Genomic DNA, 22,652 nt, shown 5'->3' with positions numbered 1-22,652 from the left:
GCCATTCCTCAACCAGGGTTCCCTCTTCCTGAACGAGCCTGGCTTGTGTCTAGTTCAACAAAACCAAGCAGCACAGACAGGCTCCTGGCCCTCTTCTTTTGAATCTCCCATTCATCGTTTACCCTCCTCTGTCTTTCAGGTTCTTACTGTGCTCCATAAAGACATTAATCATTCGCCTTAAGACTCAGGAGGTAGGTGGCTGTGTTGTGAACGTGTAGGATTTAGGAGGCTCTAAGTTTAGCTCATCCCTGTGGAAGGAAAATGTTAGGACTTGTCGTAATATGGAAGAGACTGTTCATTTGTAACGGAATTTGATGGAGTTTTAACTTCTGAATGACATTTTCATCTTGTGCCATTGCTCACCATTGAGAGTCTACCTAGGGGGCGGGGCTGATAGAGAGAATGTCAGAACGGAGCCTGAAAAAGCTCCCAATGGTCAAAGCTGGACAAAACCAAGAAAGCCTGACAATATTAGATTGCAACCTGAACAAGATAAATACCCACATATTCTTATTGATATGAATAAATACATACTTTAGAAAATTCCTAGCAGTACCTACTGAAGGAATGGGGAGGGAAAAAATGGGGATAGAAACACCCAGTAATTATGCTATAGGCCCCAAGGATGGGTCTTGGGTGTGGCTCAGTCTACCTGCCTAGCACACGTAAGACCCTGAGTTCAATCCCCAGGACCCTGAGGAGACAAGATCCAAAGATCACATTCATATTAGCTGTGGAAACTTTAAAGAGAAGCAGAACCCCTGCAGTCCAGTGTCACCCAATTACCCAATTACCAGAATGCTCTTCTCCCTATAGCAGAGGTTTTCTCTATCCAGAGCGATAGAGGGTACACTACACAATCCATCAAAATGTGTACGACTAAGTGAACTCGTCTGTTTGCATGAAGTACAGCATCCGTTACCCCAAAGTTCCCCTTTCCTACGTGAGGCAGGGCAGAGCATGGTTGGGGTCATCCGGGGAAGGACCGTCAGGTGAGTCTACACTAGCCTGACCGTGCCTGACCAGCTGCATTCTCAGTGGCCCAGCGTGTAAGCCGTTCTGTCGGTATCAGTGGTCTTTTGCCAGTGAGCTGCAGAACGGGAAGCGGAATAGACTGGCTTGGTATACACTCTCCTCCAGATACCTAGAGGACAACTGGAACACTGTGAGAACAAGAATATTGCCAAATGCCATCCAGCTTAGTCAACAACCCCGAGTTCCGCCAGAGGGTGGATCGTAACTCCCATCTTGAATGTGGTCTGGACTCATAAGTCATGTAGAGCGGCGGTCCTCAACCTGAGAGTCACCACCCTTTGGAGGGCAAACGACCCTTTCACAGGGGTCACCTAAGACCATCAGAAAACAGATACTTACGTTAGGATTCATAACAGTGACAAAATTCACCGTTATGAAGTAGCAACGAAAATAATTTTATGGTTGGGCGTCACCACAACATGAGGAACTGTGTTAAGGGTCACAGCGCCAGGAAGGTGGAGAACCGCTGGCGTCGAGGTTTTGGGAAAGGGAAACTCGGAAACTCTGGTGGAGAGAGCTGAGACCCTCATCCAACCGATCAGGGTCGGTTTCACCGGTAATAAGTCGGGATCCTGAGATCTCACGATGTGACGTGATGAGGGGTCATTCCATCTCAGTGGGGGTCCCCCTTACATAATCAATCTATGATCCCAGTCCAAAATAAAAGTGCAGGAGAGTGGGGCTGGAGAGATGGCTCAGCGGTTAAGAGCATTGCCTGCTCTTCCACAGGTCCTGAGTTCAATTCCCAGCATCCACATGGTGGTTCACAACCATCTCTAATGAGGCCTGGTGCCCTCTTCAGGCATGCACACAGACAGAATATTGTATACATAATAAATAAATAAATATTAAAATAAAAAGTGCAGGAGAGTGCCAATTAACGGCATATTCCAAAATTCCCAGACAGTAGGCTTCAAAAGGTTTGTGGTCATAAAAAAATAACAAGGAAAAGCTGAGAAAAATGTCACCAGGAAGAAGAGGAGACAAGAGCGACCCATTTAATTGGGACAGGGTTTAAGCTGGGGTTGGAACAACAACGGAAGAGACTCGGGAAACTGATGACGTTCGGTTAGAACTGAAGTGTATCCCCAGTCCATCCTTACATCCTCCTATCCATCTAAAGAGACTTGTAAATTAGGTTTTCCAAAGTCAATGTAGTTGGTGTTTTTTAATTTAAATATTTTTTGAGACAGGGTCTCAGGTAGTCCATTCTGATCTCAAACTCACTGTGGAGCCAGCTGGCCTTGAACCCCTGACTCTCGTGCCTCAGGCTCCTCAGGGCTATTATTGTTACTTATATGAACATCGATGCCCCCCTGAGTGCCATGCTGGCCTTATGGACATTGAGAGAAATATATGCCTCGTAAGTTCTTAGTAACTCTTACTTTTTTGTTTTGCAATTTGATAGCTCCACAATTACCATTATCAACCAAATATAGAAGACAGAACCTCTCTTAGGTAAAACCCCCACTTCTCATAGTAATCTATTTAACCAGTGTTATTTGTACATACTGATATACGGTGTCTACATATGATAATACCACATGTAGCTTCTTTGAAAGTCGTTTCATGAAAATAATTTAGAAAGTCAGGTAAAGGGGGATAAAAATATTTAATCATTTGAGATACGCTGGTAAACCCGGTTGCTTACACTGCAGTCATAAGTAGGTGTACATGTTGTTAGCAAATTCGGAACTTTCCGGATATCCCACTAAACATCAACCGTAGTCCTAAGAGACAGTACGGAATTAACACGATGAGATGCTCTAATTACACACTGGGAGAACGGGCAACTGGAGCCATGTAAGCCTCTGATTAAAGAAAACAGGAATTAAATCCACACCTGTGTAGGGAGCATGCACATTTAACTGGTTCATTTTCAAATACTTGCAATGTCCTCAACAGAGGGAATTCTCTACATTTAAATGAAAGTTTTAAACCGACTAGGAAGAAAGTTGTGAGACTCTATTACCAACTTCACAGCTGAAAAAATGACGAAGGAGAAACGTCAAAGGACAAGAGACGATATATTACTTCAGGTAATTCCTTTATATGGCCCTAATACCAGGTTATAAATACAGTAAGGATTGCGCTATATAAAAACTATCAAAAGGTTATCATTGAAAAGACATGACTTCTGTGAGCTGGGTGGCAACAGCCTTACGGCTCCCTCACTGGTGGGTGACGCGGGGTCCTCCCAGTGAGCACCAAGTCTCACCAATTTCCTCCGACGGCCACAACACGCAGTTTGCACCCATGGCTTTCACTACACACTAAGGATTTGGGAGAGGAGGCACAGCAGGGGACCATCTTTCAGGATCTATTTGAAGATACAATGTCCCTGGAGCCAAATTCTTTCCAAATTCATGAATGGGCTGTAAAAGGAGAAAAAAAAAAGGTGGAAAAAAAGAATTAGCAAAATGAAAAAAATCACAACTTAGATAAAAGCACATGTCTTCAGCCTGAAAATTATTTACTGAGTTTGCCTTGAAATAGAGCACGTTTTCAACAGCCAATCAACAGCTACTTAAGATTTATTATTGGGCGGTATAGTTCTGAATGTTGATAATGTTTATATAAAGAGATAAAAATGGATGCTGAGAAACTTATAAAAATACAATTAAGAATTAAAATCCAGACTAACAATAACCAAGCCAGGCTGTGTGCATATCGGCACCACACGCATAATAAAGATAAAGTCATACACAATCCCTTTCCGGCATTAACCTGCAGAGAGGGTCCAACCACTCACAGCCTGTGGTCCACACTGGCATCTGAGAGCCACCACATAAGCTCCTTTTGGCGGGCTCAGTTGAGAACAGGCCTAGGCTACCACTTCCTTCCTGGGTAGAAGACGCCTCTCAAAAGGCCACAGCTGTATGGCCGTGGTTTCCACTCTAGAGTCAGGGACATAAGAAACTACCTAACCGTATCAGATCAAGATGCCGAAAGCCATTCATCGATTTGGCCCCCCAAAATAGCCGAATGAGCTCACGGGGTCAATTCCAGTCAGAAAGAAGGTGGTGTTGACCAAAACCTGTAGCCTGTCCTTTGTATCAAAGGCCCCCAGGGAACAGTCCTCCCATCAGGATTCTGCCCAACACCTAACCTGCCAAGTCACAGATGTAGGTGTGTCACAGACAAACGACGGACACATAGCCACTCACGAAAACGGACAGCCAAGACCTTCAGTTGAGAAAAACTTTCAGGTAATGCAAAGGTGAGGCAAAAAGGAAACGGGATCAAACTGACTACGTGGAGATGAAGCAGGTAAAAGAACACGCTGGGATCCATGAGCGGTGATCGAGTATTTTAGCCAGGTACCCGTGGGTGTCAGCAGTAACTGCTTGACTGTCACTGCGGTAACTTTTGACCCCCACACAGAGGCGAACAGCTATCAAATCTCACTCCCCAGTGAGCAAGCTGGGGAAGACAGGGAGAGGGATCAGAAGAGAAAGAAGGGGGCAATGGTGAAAGCAAAAGCTACCGTTTCTTTCTTTCAATCCTCACAACAACCTTTATGCCTCAGCAAAAGATCCAGCCTATAGATTATGAGACTGAGGTCAGCCAGCAGGTGGAAGAGTCCGACTTCCAACAGAGAATGGATTCTCTGGGGAACAGCACTCCTGAGTGGAGGCTGCTAAAGAGGCTGGATGTGTTTGGCAAGAACGGCACAGAGCAGAGAGCAGAACACAGCCCACGCCGTGGGACCAAGTGAACAGAAATTCTCCCTCCCCATATACCTGCTCCTGTGTCAGCCAGGACGAGCACCCATCTCAACCAGTGACGGACGCCTCTCCTCTTGAACCCTACTGCTACACGCTGGGTATACCGATCCCTGAGTCCTAGCCAGAGTCTCTGACCGAGATCTTCCAGCTGTCATTCAAGTTCTAAGCCCTCCTGAGTTTTGGTGAGCCCTGATGTTTCAGGCAGGCATGCAGCTCACTCTTACTAAACTAATTACACTGGAGTTGGGAAAGACCGAAGTGAAACCATGGCAGTTCAGAAGAAAATGGACCTGGGCTTCCGTCTCTTTAGAATGAAACACTCACATCACAGGAGGAGACACGCCCTGGCATGTAAGATTTCTTAGACGCACAGAGACATTACAAGCAGTCCCTTCATTAACGAGGTTAAGCACACAAGACAATTCAGGAAAAGACACAGTACCTCTTGACTGTCCAGACATCACGTTATCTTCCTCTAATCTTCGAGAGAAAATTAGTAACAGTTAGTGTTTAGATCTTTTTAAAAATTCATTATAATTTCCCACAAAGCTACAAACAATATCACACATACATACACAGACAGATGGACACACATACATACATATATATACACACACCCATACATACGCGTGTGCACACACACACATATATATACACAGACACACCCATACATATATATACACACCCATAATGTGCACATGCACACACACATTCATATATATGTGTGTGTGTATATGCATAGACACACCCATGCATATATATATATACACACACACATACATGCATACTCACACAGGCACACACACACAAATATATATACACAGACACACCTATACATATGCATGTGCACACACACACACACCTTTTTAAGGAAATAAGCCCCACACAACCCTTGCTTACTTTTCCGTACTGTCTTTGCTTGACTAGACACCATATTGGAAGCTTCAGAAGGCAGACCAACGTACACTCCGCCATAGTTTCTTTAAGAAAAGAAATTAGATCAATTTAAGGGCGCTAGAGGGAGAAAACCATCAAAAATTAAAGGATGAACCACTCCACGATTAAATGATTGTGAAAATAACTCATGACTTTTCAAAGAGTCATGCTTTTCTATGTTAAAAGGAAGCTTTGGGGGAAATAGCTCCATTAAATAGGCAAAAAAAAAAATTTAACTTCTTTGCTTGGAATGAGAAAGAAAAGAAGTGAGCTAAGTACATATGGTGATGTAGAGTCGAGCGGTATGTGACTGGCGTCCATCACTGCGTAGGGCAAACTCGGAGATCCCTGTGGCATTAGGCAACGTGAATATTCAGAAATCACTTCCTCACAGGAAAAGACATGGATAGCATGAGACAGGACACCCGGGAATGCAGAGCAGAGTGGAGAGCGTGTGGGAGGAACAAGAAGTGCAGAGGTGAGGAGGGGGAGTCGGCCGGGGGGGCAGAACAGGTGGCAGAGAGCCACACTGGCAGGGCAGAGCGCAAGCTTGCTGGGTCGCAGCTGAGATCCTGGGTCTGGGCCTCTGTTGTTTCAGATCCCGTGTCTCTGTTAATGTGCCACCTGACGGGATATGTGTCATGGTCCTGTGCCAGAGTGGGTCACATCCATGCACTACGGCCAAAACAACTCACGTGACACTGGCTGCGACAGCACACGTACCTCCTCTTGTCTTCGTCCGTTATTGAGTCTTCTGTCCTAAAAGCCCAGAAACAGCTGCTGTGAGCCATGCGGTTACACACCAGACACTTCAGCGTCGGTTACAGGAGAAGGCAAGGTCACGGTGCCTGAGTTCACATTTGCTACCCGCCCTGTACATCTACAGCCCAGTGCTCTGCCTGGCTCTGGTCATACACTAAAGGTTGGGCGATTTTCTACACATCAAAATAGATAGATTCAGCAAAAGCTAAAAAGCCCGGCTGCCAAACCCGATCACGGACAGAGGACAGCCTGAGACAGCACAGGCTAGACAGAAAGCTGTCCGCCAGTCCTCGGGTGAGCAACAGAGAGAAGCTGCCTGGACCTCAGCTCTACGGTAAGGGCTCTAGCAGGTAACCCCTCAGTTCCTGCCTGCCCTCCCTATGACATGGAGCCCCTTGTGTCCCTGGAACAGTACACACAACTGCAGTGGAAGGGGAAGAGTTAATGCCAATTTTATTTCCCTCTGTTCAAAGGATGGAGCCATGTAATACACACTCTGCTACAAAGAGGAGGAAAACGCTCAGAAGAAACTTCTTAGCGGTGTCTCTAGAGTGAACAGAGTCAGTGCTGGAGACATATCGCAGTTGTTCAAGGGCTTGTGGGGCAAGCAGTAGGATCCTCGTTTGACCCTCAGAAGCCGGACAGGACGGTGCATGCTTGTAATCCTAGTAGTAAAAGGCTGGATGAGGCAATCCAGTAGGATCCACCCCCTATTTAAAATCTACTTCTTATCAATTATCTAAATCCCAGCCTATGTTCTCAGTATAAACAACCTTCGCACATACAACCAGCAGGAAATGATAACAGTCATCCTGTTTATGGAGTAAAGCTTCAGGTACCCATTTTCTAAAAGCACCCTACGTATAATGAGTTATAACATGTCCAGTGACAGACTGGGAAAGGGGACTCTGTGTATAAAGTGTTGGCTGCATGACTGTGGGAGCTGCCAGGCAGAGGTGCCACAATCCCAGAACTCTGCAGAAACAAGGAGCTCCCCAGGGCAGCCTGGCTACCCAGCTGGAACCAGTGAGCCTACGTTCAGCAGGAGTCCCTGCGTCCAGCAAGAGACTCTGCCTCGATAAGTTGAAGAGCAAAGACTGTACCTGCTGTCATCTTTGGGCCTCCACATTCGTACACACACACACACACACACACACACACACACACACACACACACACAAAATCTTCTAAACCTTCAGATAAATATGCCTGAGTATATGAGATCACCATCTCATCCATTTTCTCACCAATTACTTTTAATTCTGGGACTGGAGTCCTGGACTTTAAAAATGGCCTCCGTGGGGTTGGGATGGAACTCGGTGGATAGAATGTTTGTCGAGTGTGCCTAGGCCCAAGATTTGATCTTCAGAACCTGGGTGTACTAGTGCGACTCTGAATCCTGGCACTCAGAATACAGGAGGATTGGGAGTTCAAAGTCATCCTCGGCTATATAGTGACCTGAAGGCACAGAGAAACAGTATTTTTCAGGACACAGGCTTTGACACGGAAGCCAGGGGCTAGATTCATTATTTTCCCCATACGCACGCCACTCCTTTCCGGTTCAAATTTGAGTCACCATCAGGTGAAGTATTCAACAACCCGAAATCATTCTCTAAGATGAACCTGCTTCCTCTACCACCCAACAGCTAAGTTAAATCCCATCAAGTGTGGAACGGTGCCTCTGTGAATTCATGTTTTCAAGTCTTCATGGAGAACATTAATCACAGCCATGGCCCTGAGGATCCCCTCTGACCTGCTTGTTATCCCAGCGAGGAAAGAAAATTCTGCAGGTTTTCTCTGGGTTTCCATTTGGCCTTAGCTGCTAGGGGATGCAGCCAGCTGGCAAGTACGCAATTCCGATTACGGCTCTGAGAGCTCGGAAAGCACCCCAGAGCGTGGATCTGCAGACTACAACATCCGCCCTAACATCAACCTTGGCCCCAATTCCATTTTCTCTCCTGGGCTACACAGGCCACTCTGGGAATGGCGAGCAGGAGTTGCCACGAAGGTCCTCCAGCGTCCATGTCAACTCGGAGCCAGGAGCTGAGACTGTAAGCGGTCTAGCGCCTGCCTGCCTTTTGCTCTGGGCATGGCACGGTGGAAAGACTCAGAGGCTCATCTCCAGGATGTCCTCCAGCAGTGCCGAAGGCTTCCTTGAAGCAAGCTGGCCTCCCTAGTACCAGGAGACTGAATCTTAGGTCTCAAGACTGAGAGCAAGGCTCACCCCTTTTCTATTGTGGGGACCCAGATCAGGTGTCTGGTCAGAGTTGCAGGCTTGGTTTTGTTTTTCTTTTAGAAATATATATAAAATTTACATTGTGTCTGTCTAACAACAATAAAAAATGAATATATCTAGAGAGAAGGAGACTAACCATTTAGAAGGTTATGCGTCTAACTAGACTCCGAGGAACCTCTGGTGAATCAGCTATCATCAAGGGTTGCTCCAGAATACAGCATCCTACGGCTCCTATCACTGTTGGACTCTTTATCTCTTCATTAAGCTTCCGCGCTGACACAGAGATTCAGTTCTACCCCAGTCTGCTGCTCCTCAGGGAACCTACCACGGCCATCTAGAGGACGCCATCCCAGAGCTTCCTGGAGCCCGTCGCTTTGCTGTGTACTTCTTAGTTCTCTGGACACATTAGTGGCTGGGCTCTGCTCGGTGGTGCCCACGAGTGACAGTGAAAAATTAAAGTAGAATCTACTAGGTCTGGATTCTCTGTTAATTACAACAGCGTTAATGAGCCAAGTCCAGTCGGGCCTTCCCCTTTCCTATTTAGTTGTGTGTTCTCCGACTCCACCCCCGACATGTTCTCTGGGCTTCCAACTACGGTAACTATGAAACGCGGTGACTACCTGGCAGTGTCAGTTCTCTGCTCCAAGGCAGACCCTGCTTGGCCTGTGGAGTCCACCTCTCCATTATCGAGGGGGTCTCAACTACTCCCACCTCGATGACCCTGACTTCATGGGTTTAAGAGCTGATTGTTGAATCTCCGAATCCAAGAATGATGAGGATATCGGAACAGGTGCTATGAAGGATAAGCACGCTAAGTAAGGCAACTCCCCCACTCCCCCCCCCCCATGCCCCGGTGAGGGACCCAGGAAGACGCTGTCCATCAGCAGCTGCACGGAGGGCGCTTAACGCCCTGCCAGAGAAGGGAAACTGCGGGCTGGCAAAATGGAGCAAGAAAACCCAAGTCTTCCTCACTAATTTCACCTGTTCTAATTTAGGCCCATCTAAAAGGGGAACGGAAGAGGCTACAATGGCTGTTTCTCATCTGCCCAGAGCCTACATGGCTTCTAGACACCGCTGCAGCATGGGTCTAAATCTAAAGCTACCTGGGGGCTTCGGTTTGTTTGTGAAGTTAGATCTGGGATTTGGGAAGTGTTGTGTTTGAGTCTTTTGGCTTGGGGTTTGGGTTTGGGTGCTACGGATCGAACCCAGGGCTTTGTCCACGCTAAGCATGTTTCCACTGAGTATGCTCCACACCCAAGTTAACACGGTTTTAATGACCATATACAGCAAGCCCACCTTGATTTCTATCTCCCACAGCTAAGCAGAGTGAAGGGGAGGTGGACAGAGGCTGACAGGATGACATTTTCTATGAAGGGATACCAGGGACCACCCATTTAAGTATTTGTAAAAATCGTTATTGTATTAGCATTTATGTGTGCATATATGTGCACATGCACGTTATGGTGTGCACTGGAGGGCAGGGGACAACTTACAGGAATCAGCCTGGTATTGGCATAAAAACAGACAGGAGGACCAATGAAATCAAATCAAAGACCGAGATAACAATCCATACACCTACGAACGCCTGATTTTTGACAAAGAAGCAAAAAATATAAAATGGAAAAAAAGAAAGCTAATTCAACAAACGGTGCTGGCATAACTGAATATCAACATGTAGAAGAATGCAAATAGACCCATATCTATCACCATGCACAAAACTCAAGTCCAAATGGATCAAAGACCTCAACATAAAGCCAACCACACTGAACCTCATAGAAGAGAAAGTGGGAAGTACACTTGAACGCATTGGCACAGGAGACCACTTTCTAAATATAACCCCAGTAGCACAGACACTGAGAGACACAGTTAACAAATGGGACCTCCTGAAACTGAAAAGCTTCTGTCAAGCAAAGGATATGGTCAACAAGGCAAAATGACAGCCTACAGAATGGGAAAAGATCTTCACCAACTCCACATCAGACAGAGGTCTGATCTCCGAAATGTACAAAGATCTCAAGAAATCGGTCATCAAAAGAACAAATAATTCAATTTAAAAAAATGGGGTACAGACCTAAACAGAGAACTCTCAACAGAGGATTCTAAAATGGCTCAAAGACATTTAAGAAAATGCTCAACATCCTTAGCCATCAGAGAAAGCAAATCAAAACAACTCTGAGATGCAATCTTACACCTGAAAGAATGGCCAAGATCAAAAACATTGATGACAACTTATGCTGGAGATGAAAACTTACGGGGAAAAGGGAACACTCCTGCATTGCTGATGGGAGTGCTGACTTATACAGCCCCTTTGGATATCAATATGGTGATTTCTCAGAAAATTAAGAAGCAACCTTCCTCAAGACCCAGCAATATCATTTTTGGGTGTATACCCAAAGGATGCTCAATCGTACCACGAGGACATGTGCTCAACTATGTTCATAGCAGCAATATTTATCATAACCAGAACCTGGAAACAACCTACATGCCCCTCAACTGAAGAATGAATAAGGAAAGTGTGGTACATTTATACAATGGAGTACTACACAGCAGGGAAAAATGACATCTTGAAATTTACAGGCAAAATGATGGATCTAGAAAACATCATATTGAGTGAGGTAACCCAGAAAGACAAATATCATATGTACTCATTCATAAGTGACTTTTAGAGATAAAGCAAAGAAAACCAGCCCACAATTCACAATCCCAGAGAACCTATCCAACAATGAGGACCCTAAAAGAGACATACATGGATCTAAACTATATGGGACATACAAAAAGACAAGATCTCCTGTGCAAATTGGGAGCATGGGAACCATGAGAGAGGGCAGAAGGGGAGAGAAGAGGAATGGAGGGGACCAGAGAAAAAGGTATAGTTCAATAAAAATAAAATAAAATAAAATAAAAAAGACTGTGTTTCATTTTTAATCATTCCTTCCCTTTGAAAATTATGTGGAATGTAGTTTAATATTTGAAAAAATGAGTGAAATATTTCTAGTCATTTACAGCAAGCTTAGAATGTTCTAAACGACAGGAACATTTCAAAGAATCAACCACTAACCATTGGGAACGAAGTTTATAAAATACATTAGCATTTCATTGAAATGGCACCTCTCTTTGTTGGCAACAGCTTAGCTTCTTTTTACCAAAGAACAGGTTTTCAAGGAGAAAGAAGTCAGGGTTAAAGCCACCCACTGAGTATAATAATCTCCAAGATTAAGACCACAGATTCCCAGAACTCTGACTCAGAACTCCGGTCACAACATCAATGAGAAAGTGGAATGGAGTACTGTAACTCAAATCCCTCCCGCTTGCAACGTCTTGGGATTGCGGGTACCTCCTCCGCTGGTAGTTCAGACATGACTCACGCTGCAGAGGAGCAGGACAATCATCGCATCTAAGATTATAGATGGTGCCTGCAGAGCCCACTTGAAGCCACTTCCTGTGAGCGTGCCACAGCCAGCGTGGCACTGTCTTCCGTCTCAGAGTCGATCACACATTGACTCAGACGCCACAAATAATCACACACCTTTCTGCTCCATCCTCCACCCAGATTTCCAACAATGCATTTCGTACATGATCAGTTAAAAAAAAAAAAAACCAACCATCTGTACAGGACACAACAAAATCTTCCAATTGTTTTACACTAGGATTTTCACTCTACCAACAACTAGAACTTTCCACTCAAAGAAACCTTATTTAGTATTAATCCATCAAATATAAAGTGTAAGCAGGTTTGGTGACCCATGCAAGTTTTCCCAACAACTCAAAAGAGGGATGGAAGTTAGAGGGTTACAAGTTCAAGTCCAGCCTGGGCTACTTAGTGAGACACTATTTCAAAATTAAAAATAAGAAGAGGGGTTGGGCCATAACTCAGCTCGCCTGAGATATGTAAAGCCCTGGGTGCAATCCCCAGAAGTGCCAATAATGGTCATACATTTTTTTAAACTACATTTTTTTCTTCACCAATAATATATGGTATTCAAAGTATCTTCATCATTGTATTTGCTCAACTTTGCAATTGAATGAACTACAGTTAAAATACGAAAGCCTTCGGTAGTAAAATCACGAAACCATGGCACGTTCCAAGACAAACGGCGAATGACTAGACACAGCAGCTGTTCCAATGAATGATCTCTAATCTCTCTGAGCTTCGGTTTGCCTGGAAACGAGGAGGTTCTCACTCCCCTCTACTTTCCAGAACGAACAGTTACATGGCAAAAACATAATATGCTTTTTTTCACTTATTCATCAAGAAAAACCATTCTAAATATAAAGCTCTGCTTACAAAGCTGCTCTGAGAAGCTGAAAAAAAAAAACGAGAGTCTGAGCCTCCCCCATCCACGTCTGGGTGCCACGGTTGAGGCTGCACTCACCTCAATTGGTGAACAGAACAAATTTAACAGGGAAGCTGCCAGAGTCAGCTCCATTCTGCCTGGCTGTGTTTTATTCTTCCTGATGATCATCTGAAACAGGTTTTTGTTTTGTTGCAGGGGAGATTGTTTAGTTTTTGTCTTTGGCTTTTGTTTTTGGTTTTCGAGACAAAGTCTCACATGGTAGTCCAGACTAGTCTCAAACCCTCCGTAACCCTTCTGCATCCCCTGTTTCTGGACCCTTGGGATGACAGGCATGAACATCACACCTGGCTGAAACAGGCTTATTAATTGACAATATATTTGCTTCTAAATTATATTTGCTGTAATTATATTATAATTCTCCACTTGTAAACCCAACTTTCTTTAGAATTTAACCCTCTTTTGAATTTTTTTAATGGTGCTCCCGGCTCCTCGGGTTTGAATCTGAAATCGTCCCCCAGTAGGCTTATGTCTTATAAACACCTGTGCCCTGTCCTGCCCGCCTGGAGGCACAATTTCTGGAGGCCATGGAAACTTTAAGAGGCTAGTTGACAGAAGGTGTGGACCTTGGAAGGCACAGCCACCTCTCGAGTTCCTGACTCAGGTTCATATCACTGCTTCCTGGTGATATGAACGGCTCATCCCCTCGCTCCTGCCTCCAAGCCCGCCCTCCTCAGGAGGGACTGACACTCAGTCTTTCTTTAAGTCATTTCTGTCAGGTGTTTGTTGCGGTCGCGAGAAATGTACCCGACGTTGTGGTTCAGATCGAAACCACCAAACAGTGATAGGTAATTTCCAACTGAATTATTCTTCTGCCAGGGACTGTATTAGGTCTGATTCATTCGTCTGCAGCTTCTTCCAGCTGTTTGTTTTCGCTCTTTGCCTGGAAAAGCTCCATAGCCAAGACTGGCCACATTCCTCCCCACCCCCGGGGTGAGCATAAGTATCATTGACTTCAAAGCGGGGACTTTCAACCTCAGCCCAGAGGAGAGTGACCAAGGGCTAAATTGCATTCCCAACCTACCACTGATGAACTAATTGCTCTCTTTGTGAAGAAGACCCACAGCCTTAGGAGGCGGTGGTAGAGCTAGCAATTGCTATAAGCAGGGCCGGAAAACGTTGTCTCCTTACCTTCAGAAAGCTTGCCTTTCCCCCTGTGGTACCAGTTCTGCTTAGGGCCTCGAGGATGCACAATTGTTTTCAAAAAGCCCAGGATCGACAAACACTGGACCACGCTCTCTGCTCTGCTTCATCTCAGTCCTAGCCCCTCACTTCCCATTGGTCCCACACATCAACCCTCTGGAGGCCACACCCCCACTTTCCATTTGTCCCTCTCATCAACCCTCCGGAGGCCACGCCCCCTACTTCCCATTTGTCCTTCCCATCAGCCCTTTGGGCTTCCTTTCCTTTTCTGCCTGGTTTAACAGCCAGACATCTATCGCTCTCCATCCCTAATGCTCTTCTCCTCTCCTCCCCTCCCCTCCCCTCCCCTCCCCTCCCCTCCCCTTCTCTTCTCCTCTTCTCTTCTCTCTCCCTATTACTACTCTACTGGATCCAACCTGTGGGAAACCCACCCATGACACCAATGAGAATTACGGCTTCCACTCACAGCAGGACTTTCCATGTGCTGTGCCTGCCATGAGGTATTCACGACAGAGCCTCCAACCAATGCTTTCAGCAGTCTCTAAGTCATCTATAATTATGGCTCCCGTTCGCCAGGATAATGCACACGGGGGCCGTGTATCACCTCCCGGCCTCTTTGCTCCCCTAGACGTTTTCATACAACTCTTGGGATAGGGGTACATAAAATAAATACACAAACCAAACATTCACCGCTATTAAATACGTGTATTTAAGAGCAATTGCTTTATATAAATACAATTTAAGCATTCATTAAGATGAATACAAATCTGTATACCTTTGAGATGAATGTGCTTTATTCTTCCCCAATGAGTTAAATCTTGGCTAATATTTGCTATTGCAGAGTACAGAATGAATATATTAGTCGGGGGTTTCTACACTAACAACTTATAGGATGAACATATATATAGAGAGAGTTATTGGAACCACTTACAGGCTGTGGTTCAGCTAGTCCACTGGTGGCTATCTGTCAACAGAAAATCCAAGAATCTAGTAGTGGCTTAGTTCATGAGGCTGGAGGTCTCAGCTGCTCTTCAGTAGATGCTTAAATCCTAAAGAAGTGAGCTCCAATGTCAGGGAGGGAATGGCTGTGCTAGTGAGGCAAGGGCAAGCAGGCAAGGAGCAAAACCTTCCTTCTCCGTGTCCTTTTACACACGTTCAGCAGAAGGCGTGGCCCAGATTAGAGGTGGGTTTCCCCAGCTCGAAAAATCTGGATTAAAGGCGCGTCTTCCTACCTCCAAGATCCAGACTGAAAATAGATCTTCCCACTTCAAATTAAGCAAAGATCTCTCACAGTTGTGTCCTCCATTGGGGGTTTTAGCTCATTCCAGATATACTCAAGTTGACAACCAAGAACAGGTATCACAGAACAACTTTAACTTTTGTGTGTTCATGGGTATGGGTGTATTCGCTCATGGGTGCTCATGAAGAGGCCAGACATTGACATTAAGATGTCCGTCTTCTTCAAGCATGTGCACCTGAGTTGAAGCCCCCAGGACCCATGTAAAAAACCTAGACGTGGCTCTGTGTGTCTATAACTTCAGCACTGGGGAGAGGGAACAGGCAGATCCCGAGAGCCTGCTGGCCAGCCAGCCTAAAAACATAGTGACACCCTGGCTCCAGGCAGAAAGGCAGACAGCAATGGGGGAGGACAATGACATCTTTGCTCTGACCTCCATGTGTGTGCATGGGTGTGTATATATCTACACACTCCCATGCATACACCACAAAGACACACACACACAAACACATGCACGCACACACACAGCACAAAATACAAATCAAGATTGGGTATTCATAATTTATTTAAGACTGCTTGTAATGTGTTTTCTAGATATTTTTCTCTATATCCATTACCTTTTATGGCAATAAAACAGCTTTGCTTAAAGAAGAATCTTAATGAAACTGCACTCTGGTGCAGGAGAATTATCTGTATTCTGTCAATCATGTATTTTAATAAAACGCTGATTGGCCAGGCAGGAAGTATAGGCGGAGTAATGAGAATAGGATAAGGCTAGGGAGGAGAAAGGTTCCTCAGCCATTCCTGCGCAGACCATCGAAGAGGCAACATGTAAGCCGTCACACTGAGAAAGGTACTGAGCCCATGTGGCTAACATAGATAAGGATAATGGGGTAACATAAGTTATAAGAGCTAATAAGTAGCCAGAGCTAAGGGCCAATCAGTTTATAACCTTATGGAGTCCTGTGTGTGATTTTCTTTGGGCTTGCCCGGCTTTGGGGTACTGGGCAGGACAGAAACCCCAACAAGCCAGCCCTCATGTTACAGCACTCTCTAAGTTTTAAGTGAAGTATTCCTTTGTTTAAATCTGAAGGCTATGATTTTTTTTGTTTCCAAAGACAAATGTTAAATTTGAGTTAATTTATTTAATAATATCATCTATGATACATATTTGTGATAATCTTACAAATAATGCTTAATCTTTAAACAGCAAGATTCTTGAGTAAAGACAAGAGAAGGTAACAGGAGGTGAAGATGATCAAAATATATCATATACATACATGAGCGTGTCATAAGGAAGCATTATTATACATTATAAATATATGGACTAATACATTAGTATTACTAATATATTATACCATAATATATTATCATATCAATATTAATATGTTAATATACTATATACTAATATTAGTATGTAAATATATTATAATATAGTAGTGGTAGTAATATATTAGTGTTACTAATTCTGATACTAGTAATAGCAATAATATTAGTATTTTTAAACAATACTTTCAAAAATATTAAAAGTGACTGACACTGGAAACCAATCAACCCTAAGGCTCAAAACTGCACCCTTTTTTTCCCCCACACCACCATACTTCTTTCAAGAAATCACTTCTCTCCTGCCTTGGCCATGCGGATCAACGGGGCTGTACGATTGGCTCCCAAAACCAAGCACATGACCTGGTCCTGGCCATTAAAATTCACCTGGCCCCTGACTCAGAATGGCAAAGCGTCCTCACTATGGGGGAGGAGACATTGCGGGTGAGGGGTGTCTCAGAAGAAACTAAAGGAAACTGGACTGTTCCCACGGGGTCGCTGAGCTAACAGGGCACTGAATGGCCGTCTCCCCCATAGCCTGGGAAAAGCTGTTAGCAACAGGAAAGCTGCGGGGAGCAGTTTCCCCGGGTCTGACTGCCTTCCACCAATACATGACAATGGCTCTCCTTTGTTTGTATCTTTTGACCAAGTTTAAACTGGACTTTGGCCATAACCAGCCAGAATATCCCAACACAGCCTACTGGTGCCAAGTAGCTCAGATAATTCGCTGAAATGAAAGAAAGAAAAAAATATTTGATTTTTGCAAGCATGTGAATCAGCCGAATGAATTATAAATATTTTGTTCCCTGGTCCTGCACCATGATAATAGAGAGACTGGGGAGCAGGCTGGCAGAAGAGCTTACCCCCATAAGCAGGTCTGTCTCAGGGTGATTGACCCTCTAGATGCCTTCACACAGGCTGTCGCATTTCTAAGGTTTACATTTTAATTCTTCAAGCCCATCCTAGAACCTACTTCTACCTACCTCTCTTCCTCAGCAGAGACAATCCCCAGCCCCAACTCCCACAGCCTTTCTTACTCTTCAGCCCAGAGGTCTACACACGACATGTCTCCTGCACGTCAAGCAAGGATCAGTTAGAAACTTCAGTATGAAAAGCCACATATGACCACAATGAAACACTAATAAAATCTAGGTTTAACTATTCCGGTGTCAACTGTTCATCATGGATGTTTCTAGTCATGAGAGCACAGTTTGGTTTTTTTCTCTTTAAAAAAAATAATATTTTTTCTGTGGTTCCCAATTTTCCTGATCTTGCTCTTTGCTCTGGTTTTGGTGGTACCGGAAATGGAGCGTCACACACGTTAATCTTCTTCATACAAACATTCTACCGTGGAGTTACAGGAGCCCCAGACTCAACTGGCTCCGTACTTTTTTTTCTTTCTTTCTTTTTAAGGGCTCTCCCCAGGTGACCCAAGCCGGCCTTGAACTTGCCATCCTTCTGCCTCAGCCTGTCAAACCGCTGGGATTACAGGCCTGAAACATCAATTCAGACCTGCTATTTCTTCTGGAGTGGAAACACATTTTTAAAGAGTTTCTCCTTTCAAGTTGACTGTTATTACTTGCTCCACTCAGCTGAAAGCACCGTCTGGAGCGGGTGGATGTGGTGTTGGCCACAGCCACCTGGTCCCCTTCTTTTCCCTGTCCTTCTGACCACCATCTGCATCTCCGGCTCAAGTCAGAAACTGTGGCATGGTCCTGCTGCTCCCTTCTCTTCCTTCTCTGTCACTTAACGCATGGACTGTCTCTAACGCACCCAACCACACAACCCCCCTCCTTCCCACGGCTCCCACTTGCTGGCTGACCTCCGTGGCTCCAACTTCACAACACCCCTCCACCTCCCTCTTCCCAGGCCACTCCCAAACCATCAGCACCATCTTACACCTCACCCGTCCTGGACCGGGGGCTCTAGGAGGGCCCAGAAGATGGCCAGGTCCTGTCACCCGCATCCTCTTCTCATGCTCTTCCCTTTGCACGGGCTCAGCTTGCTTCCTCTTCCCTGCGTGAACTCTTGCTCACTCAGGAAGCCCAGCCCAGCACACCTTCTGCCTGTTTTCATGAAGAACCCCTATCGCTATGCTTTGGTCACCAGCGGACCACAGTGGTCTGCTGAAGGACCTTTCGTTCTATGGTGGATGCTGAGTAGGAGAAGGAAAAGATGATAAGAAGAGGCCTCCCCTTGAGCTAGACTTCTACAACATTGACCCTTTATGCCTAGGAAACTGTCATGTGACCCCCAAGTATATTAGAATATGAAACAGGTATCCAAACATTTGCTGATAATAAATTTTAAAGAAATGTATTTTTAAAGTTCATTTAATTTTCCCACATATTAAAGAAATTGGTTCACTAACGAAATGGGTATGCCTATCTATTTTCATCTAAAGAATCAAATCTTGAGTCAACAAGATGGCGCAGAGAGGAAAGGCACTTGCAGACAAACCTGATGGCCTGAGTTTAATCCCCTGGCTGATGCGCAATGAGAGAATCAGCTGCTACAAGCTGTCCTCTGACTGCCACATGTATGTCGTGACAGGCATGTGACTGCCACATGTATGTTGTGACAGGCATGGACACATGCACACGTGCACACAAATGAACGTAATAAAAAAAACTTTTTTAAAAATTTAACTACGTTTTGGCTGGATATCTCACACTGTAAGACATTCAGCACCCTCAACAGCGCTCAGTTTGTCCTATCTTATTTTATAATAATAAATGCCACTTAGATGGCCACTTCATTTAATACACAGAATACGAGATCACAAATGTATTTAGAGTCATTTCAGCAACCACTGGAGATTCAAGCACTATGCCAGGAATTTGAAGCAAGTGATTACTGCTTCTTTTGTGCCCAAAGTCTCACATGAAATGGCTATTTCATTCCTAGAAATCTTCATAATGCCACTCTAGTCTTCTCTGAATTCCTCTTCATAATTAAAAAAAGTCTGACTCTATTCTTAACATTGGACCGCTGACAGTTGTCAAGTCTCATCCCTCCCCCTCCAGTCTGAAACCTGCACAAGCTGCAGGAAAGCCTGGACGCTTCCTCCCTGGGCCAGCAGGAAGGTCAAACCCAGTTTCTGTGTAAGATCTCTGACCCGGACCATGCCCCAGCTACAGCACAAACTAAGCAGACCACTCTGTGTGCAACCCTGTTCTCCCCAGAAAGCCTCACCCAATAAATACCAAACTTTTGCATCCTCTTTCGACATTGTGTGGCTCCGTTATCTAACTAATCTGGGGCAGGAAGGTTAATCCTAATCTCCATAGGTTCAGTGTGAATATGAGGTGTCCGCCATAAATTCTTATGTTTGCACACTTGGTCCCTCACCGGTGATGCTGTTTGGGAAGGTTGTGAAACTTTCAAGAGGTGTAGCCTCACTGGAGGAAGTACTGTCTGGGGGTGGGCCCCACTTCCTGTTCTCTCTGCTTCCTGGCTGCTGAGGCAACTATGAGCTTCCTGTCCTCCTCGCCTGCCTTCCACCTGTGGCCACACCTTCCCTGCTGAGGCAGACCGGAAGTGTCCCTCTGGGACGGAGTCAAAGTCACCCTCTTCCCTTGAATTTTCAGGGTATTTTATCACAGCAACAGAAACGGAACTAGGCCAGCACTGTAACCAGAAACCCCCCGAGACAGTGAGCTCCTGTGCTGACCTTGTATCTAGATTACAGATATAATCCAGTAGAATGGCGGAGAAGGAGAGCAAGGGAAACACAGCATTCCTGAGCACGAGAAACCTCACAGAGAGACGTCTGATTATTAAGTCCCGCAGTCTAACGATCAGTTCAACACAGATTATACAGAAGGATGTCCTGGGCCAGTTTCCAGGGCTATAACAAAACACCTGATAGCAGGTAAACTTCAAATCATAGAAGTGTGTTTGGGTTGTGGTTCTGGAGGCTCTGAGAGCACAAGGCAGCGTACGTGCAGCTTCTGCCGGGGACATGGTGAGACAAGCGAAAACACAGTTGGGTGGTCTCTCTTCCCTTTCGTAGAAATCACTAATGCCAAGGGGACTCCAACTTTCATGACCCCGTGAACACTAACTACCTCCCGAAAGCCTCAAAGTTTTAACAGAATAATCTGAGGATTGGCCGTCCAACACAGGAGCCCCCCCAAGATCAACACATGAAGAACCCCTCAAGCTGTAGAAAACAGCTGTGCAATTCCCCTGAGTATCTAGGAATATCTAGCTATTTTCTCCCAAATGAGTGAGTGTTCACATGAGTAAATGTTCCTCCAGTATCCTTCCTGGATAGTCCTGGGACACACAGAGTCCCAGGGGCAACACCGTGAGCGTTCGCATCGTCACTTGTTAGGAACGCAAGTCTCTGCGCAGGTTGGGATGGAAAGACCACCGTACTCTTTCTTATTAACACACTAAGTCAGAATGCTAGGATCGCTGAAGGAGAACACGAAAAGTCATAAACAGTAACATCCTTCGAATCGCACTTAGCTGTCAATCAAAGGAGGTCTACAAGTGCACAACGCAGAAAATGCCCCGTGTCTTTTCTGCCATACCTAGTCCCCGAAAGGTCAGAGCCACAAGAAGCAGCCTTTCTTGGGGAGAGGGATTAGAACATCAAAATGTGGAGTACTTACGCATCTTTAACTGCTCCCGTTGGACCTAGGGGAGAAAAGAAAAAGATTTGCATTGGTGTGACAGTATTTCTACAGATTAAGTCCAATACCTAGTTTTGTGTTTTCCATATGCGGTGTGTGTGTATGTGTGTGTGTGTGGGTGTACTCACTGCGGGTGTACACATACATGTATGACTGACTATGCTTGTATGTGTACACATATGTGTGTATATGCATGTGTGTATGTGTGCATTTGGGGGGGAAGAAAGGGGAAGAGACTGACAGACAGACAGACAAGCAGGAAGAGACACTCTGGAATTTAAAATCCTTTAAACCACCACCCTAAAATTAAAAAAAAAATAAGATAATAAAAACAATCAGGGACAGGACATTTTGATCGTATAAATAAATAATAAACAATCAATGCCTCAGAAATGAGCAATTCCAGAGTTAAAACAAGTGGAGGACCTAGAAGAAAGACTAGAAAGAAATAATAACCATCTTAGTTTTATTCATGGGAAGGGGTAGAGAGTGGTTTCCTGTTCCTCGTGAGGTGGGGGAGGTGTGAGAAACTGGGATTCTCAGAGTCTTACAAAGAAAACACATCCTGAGTCCACGATCACTAGAGAAACCTGGGACAATCACGCAAGGGCCGAGCATCAGAAGTCACTGCGGCATCTCAGGGATGATGCCGGGCAGGCTCAACACAGAACAGTCCCAAGTGGTGTCCTTGTCCCCTCTCCAGTGCCTGTCTAATAGCCGCTAAATCATTATGCTGCAGTGTCTAGTGACTGGGGCACCCTGGACAGACAGGGCAGCTTATGTGTGGACCAACCACCACATGCTATCAGCACTGACTTCAATCAGCCACCAAGAACTCTTCATCCATCCACTTCACCTTGATGGCACCAGGTCCCGGGTACCATTAGAGCGTCTCCCTGCTGGGCTCCCTGCTGGTGAACTCACAGCAGGCTCAGTGGGAATGAGAGGTGTCACCTTCCAAAAGGAGGTCCACATCCCGGGAAAAGGCAGATTGTAAAGTGCACCTCATTTTCAGAAGGGGGAGGAATGGAGCCAAGTAGCAACCAGGGTATGAGAATGTGGCTCCGACACATGCTTCTTTTCAGAGGTTTGGTTGGGTTTTTGTTTTGTTTTGTTTTGTTTTGTTTAAGATAATTGTATAATTGTTTGGAAACCTGTGAGAAAATTACCAGAGTACAAAGGTACGTGTAATGTGACTTTTAAACCCGTTTTACCCGGAAAAGCAGCAGGTCACAAAATGATGTCTTATATTATTAA

General features: G+C 45.2%; 1 protein-coding gene across 2 annotated transcripts in view; it reads right to left on the bottom strand.

The window, feature by feature from the left end:
* Positions 1-2,628: 2,628 nt before the first annotated feature.
* Positions 2,629-22,652, bottom strand: part of C26H12orf75 (chromosome 26 C12orf75 homolog) — a 33,153-nt gene continuing 13,129 nt past the window's right edge. Inside the window, exons 2-6 of one of the 2 annotated variants that reach the window (XM_087902016.1) lie at positions 21,375-21,399; positions 6,423-6,458; positions 5,664-5,743; positions 5,206-5,238; positions 2,629-3,410 (exon numbers count right to left, since the gene is read on the bottom strand). In XM_087902016.1, coding sequence (XP_087758142.1) covers positions 3,400-3,410; positions 5,206-5,238; positions 5,664-5,743; positions 6,423-6,458; positions 21,375-21,399 — 185 coding nt within the window. In that variant the 3' untranslated portion in view covers positions 2,629-3,399. Of the gene's footprint in view, positions 3,411-5,205; positions 5,244-5,663; positions 5,744-6,422; positions 6,459-21,374; positions 21,400-22,652 lie in introns of both variants that reach the window. The other variant, XM_087902017.1, reaches the window with a different exon arrangement.

The sequence above is a fragment of the Myodes glareolus genome, chromosome 26 (assembly GCF_982192425.1).
Source record: "Myodes glareolus chromosome 26, mMyoGla1.1, whole genome shotgun sequence".
NCBI classification, from domain to species: Eukaryota; Metazoa; Chordata; class Mammalia; order Rodentia; family Cricetidae; genus Myodes; species Myodes glareolus.
This window is presented reverse-complemented; position numbering and strand designations above follow the sequence as displayed.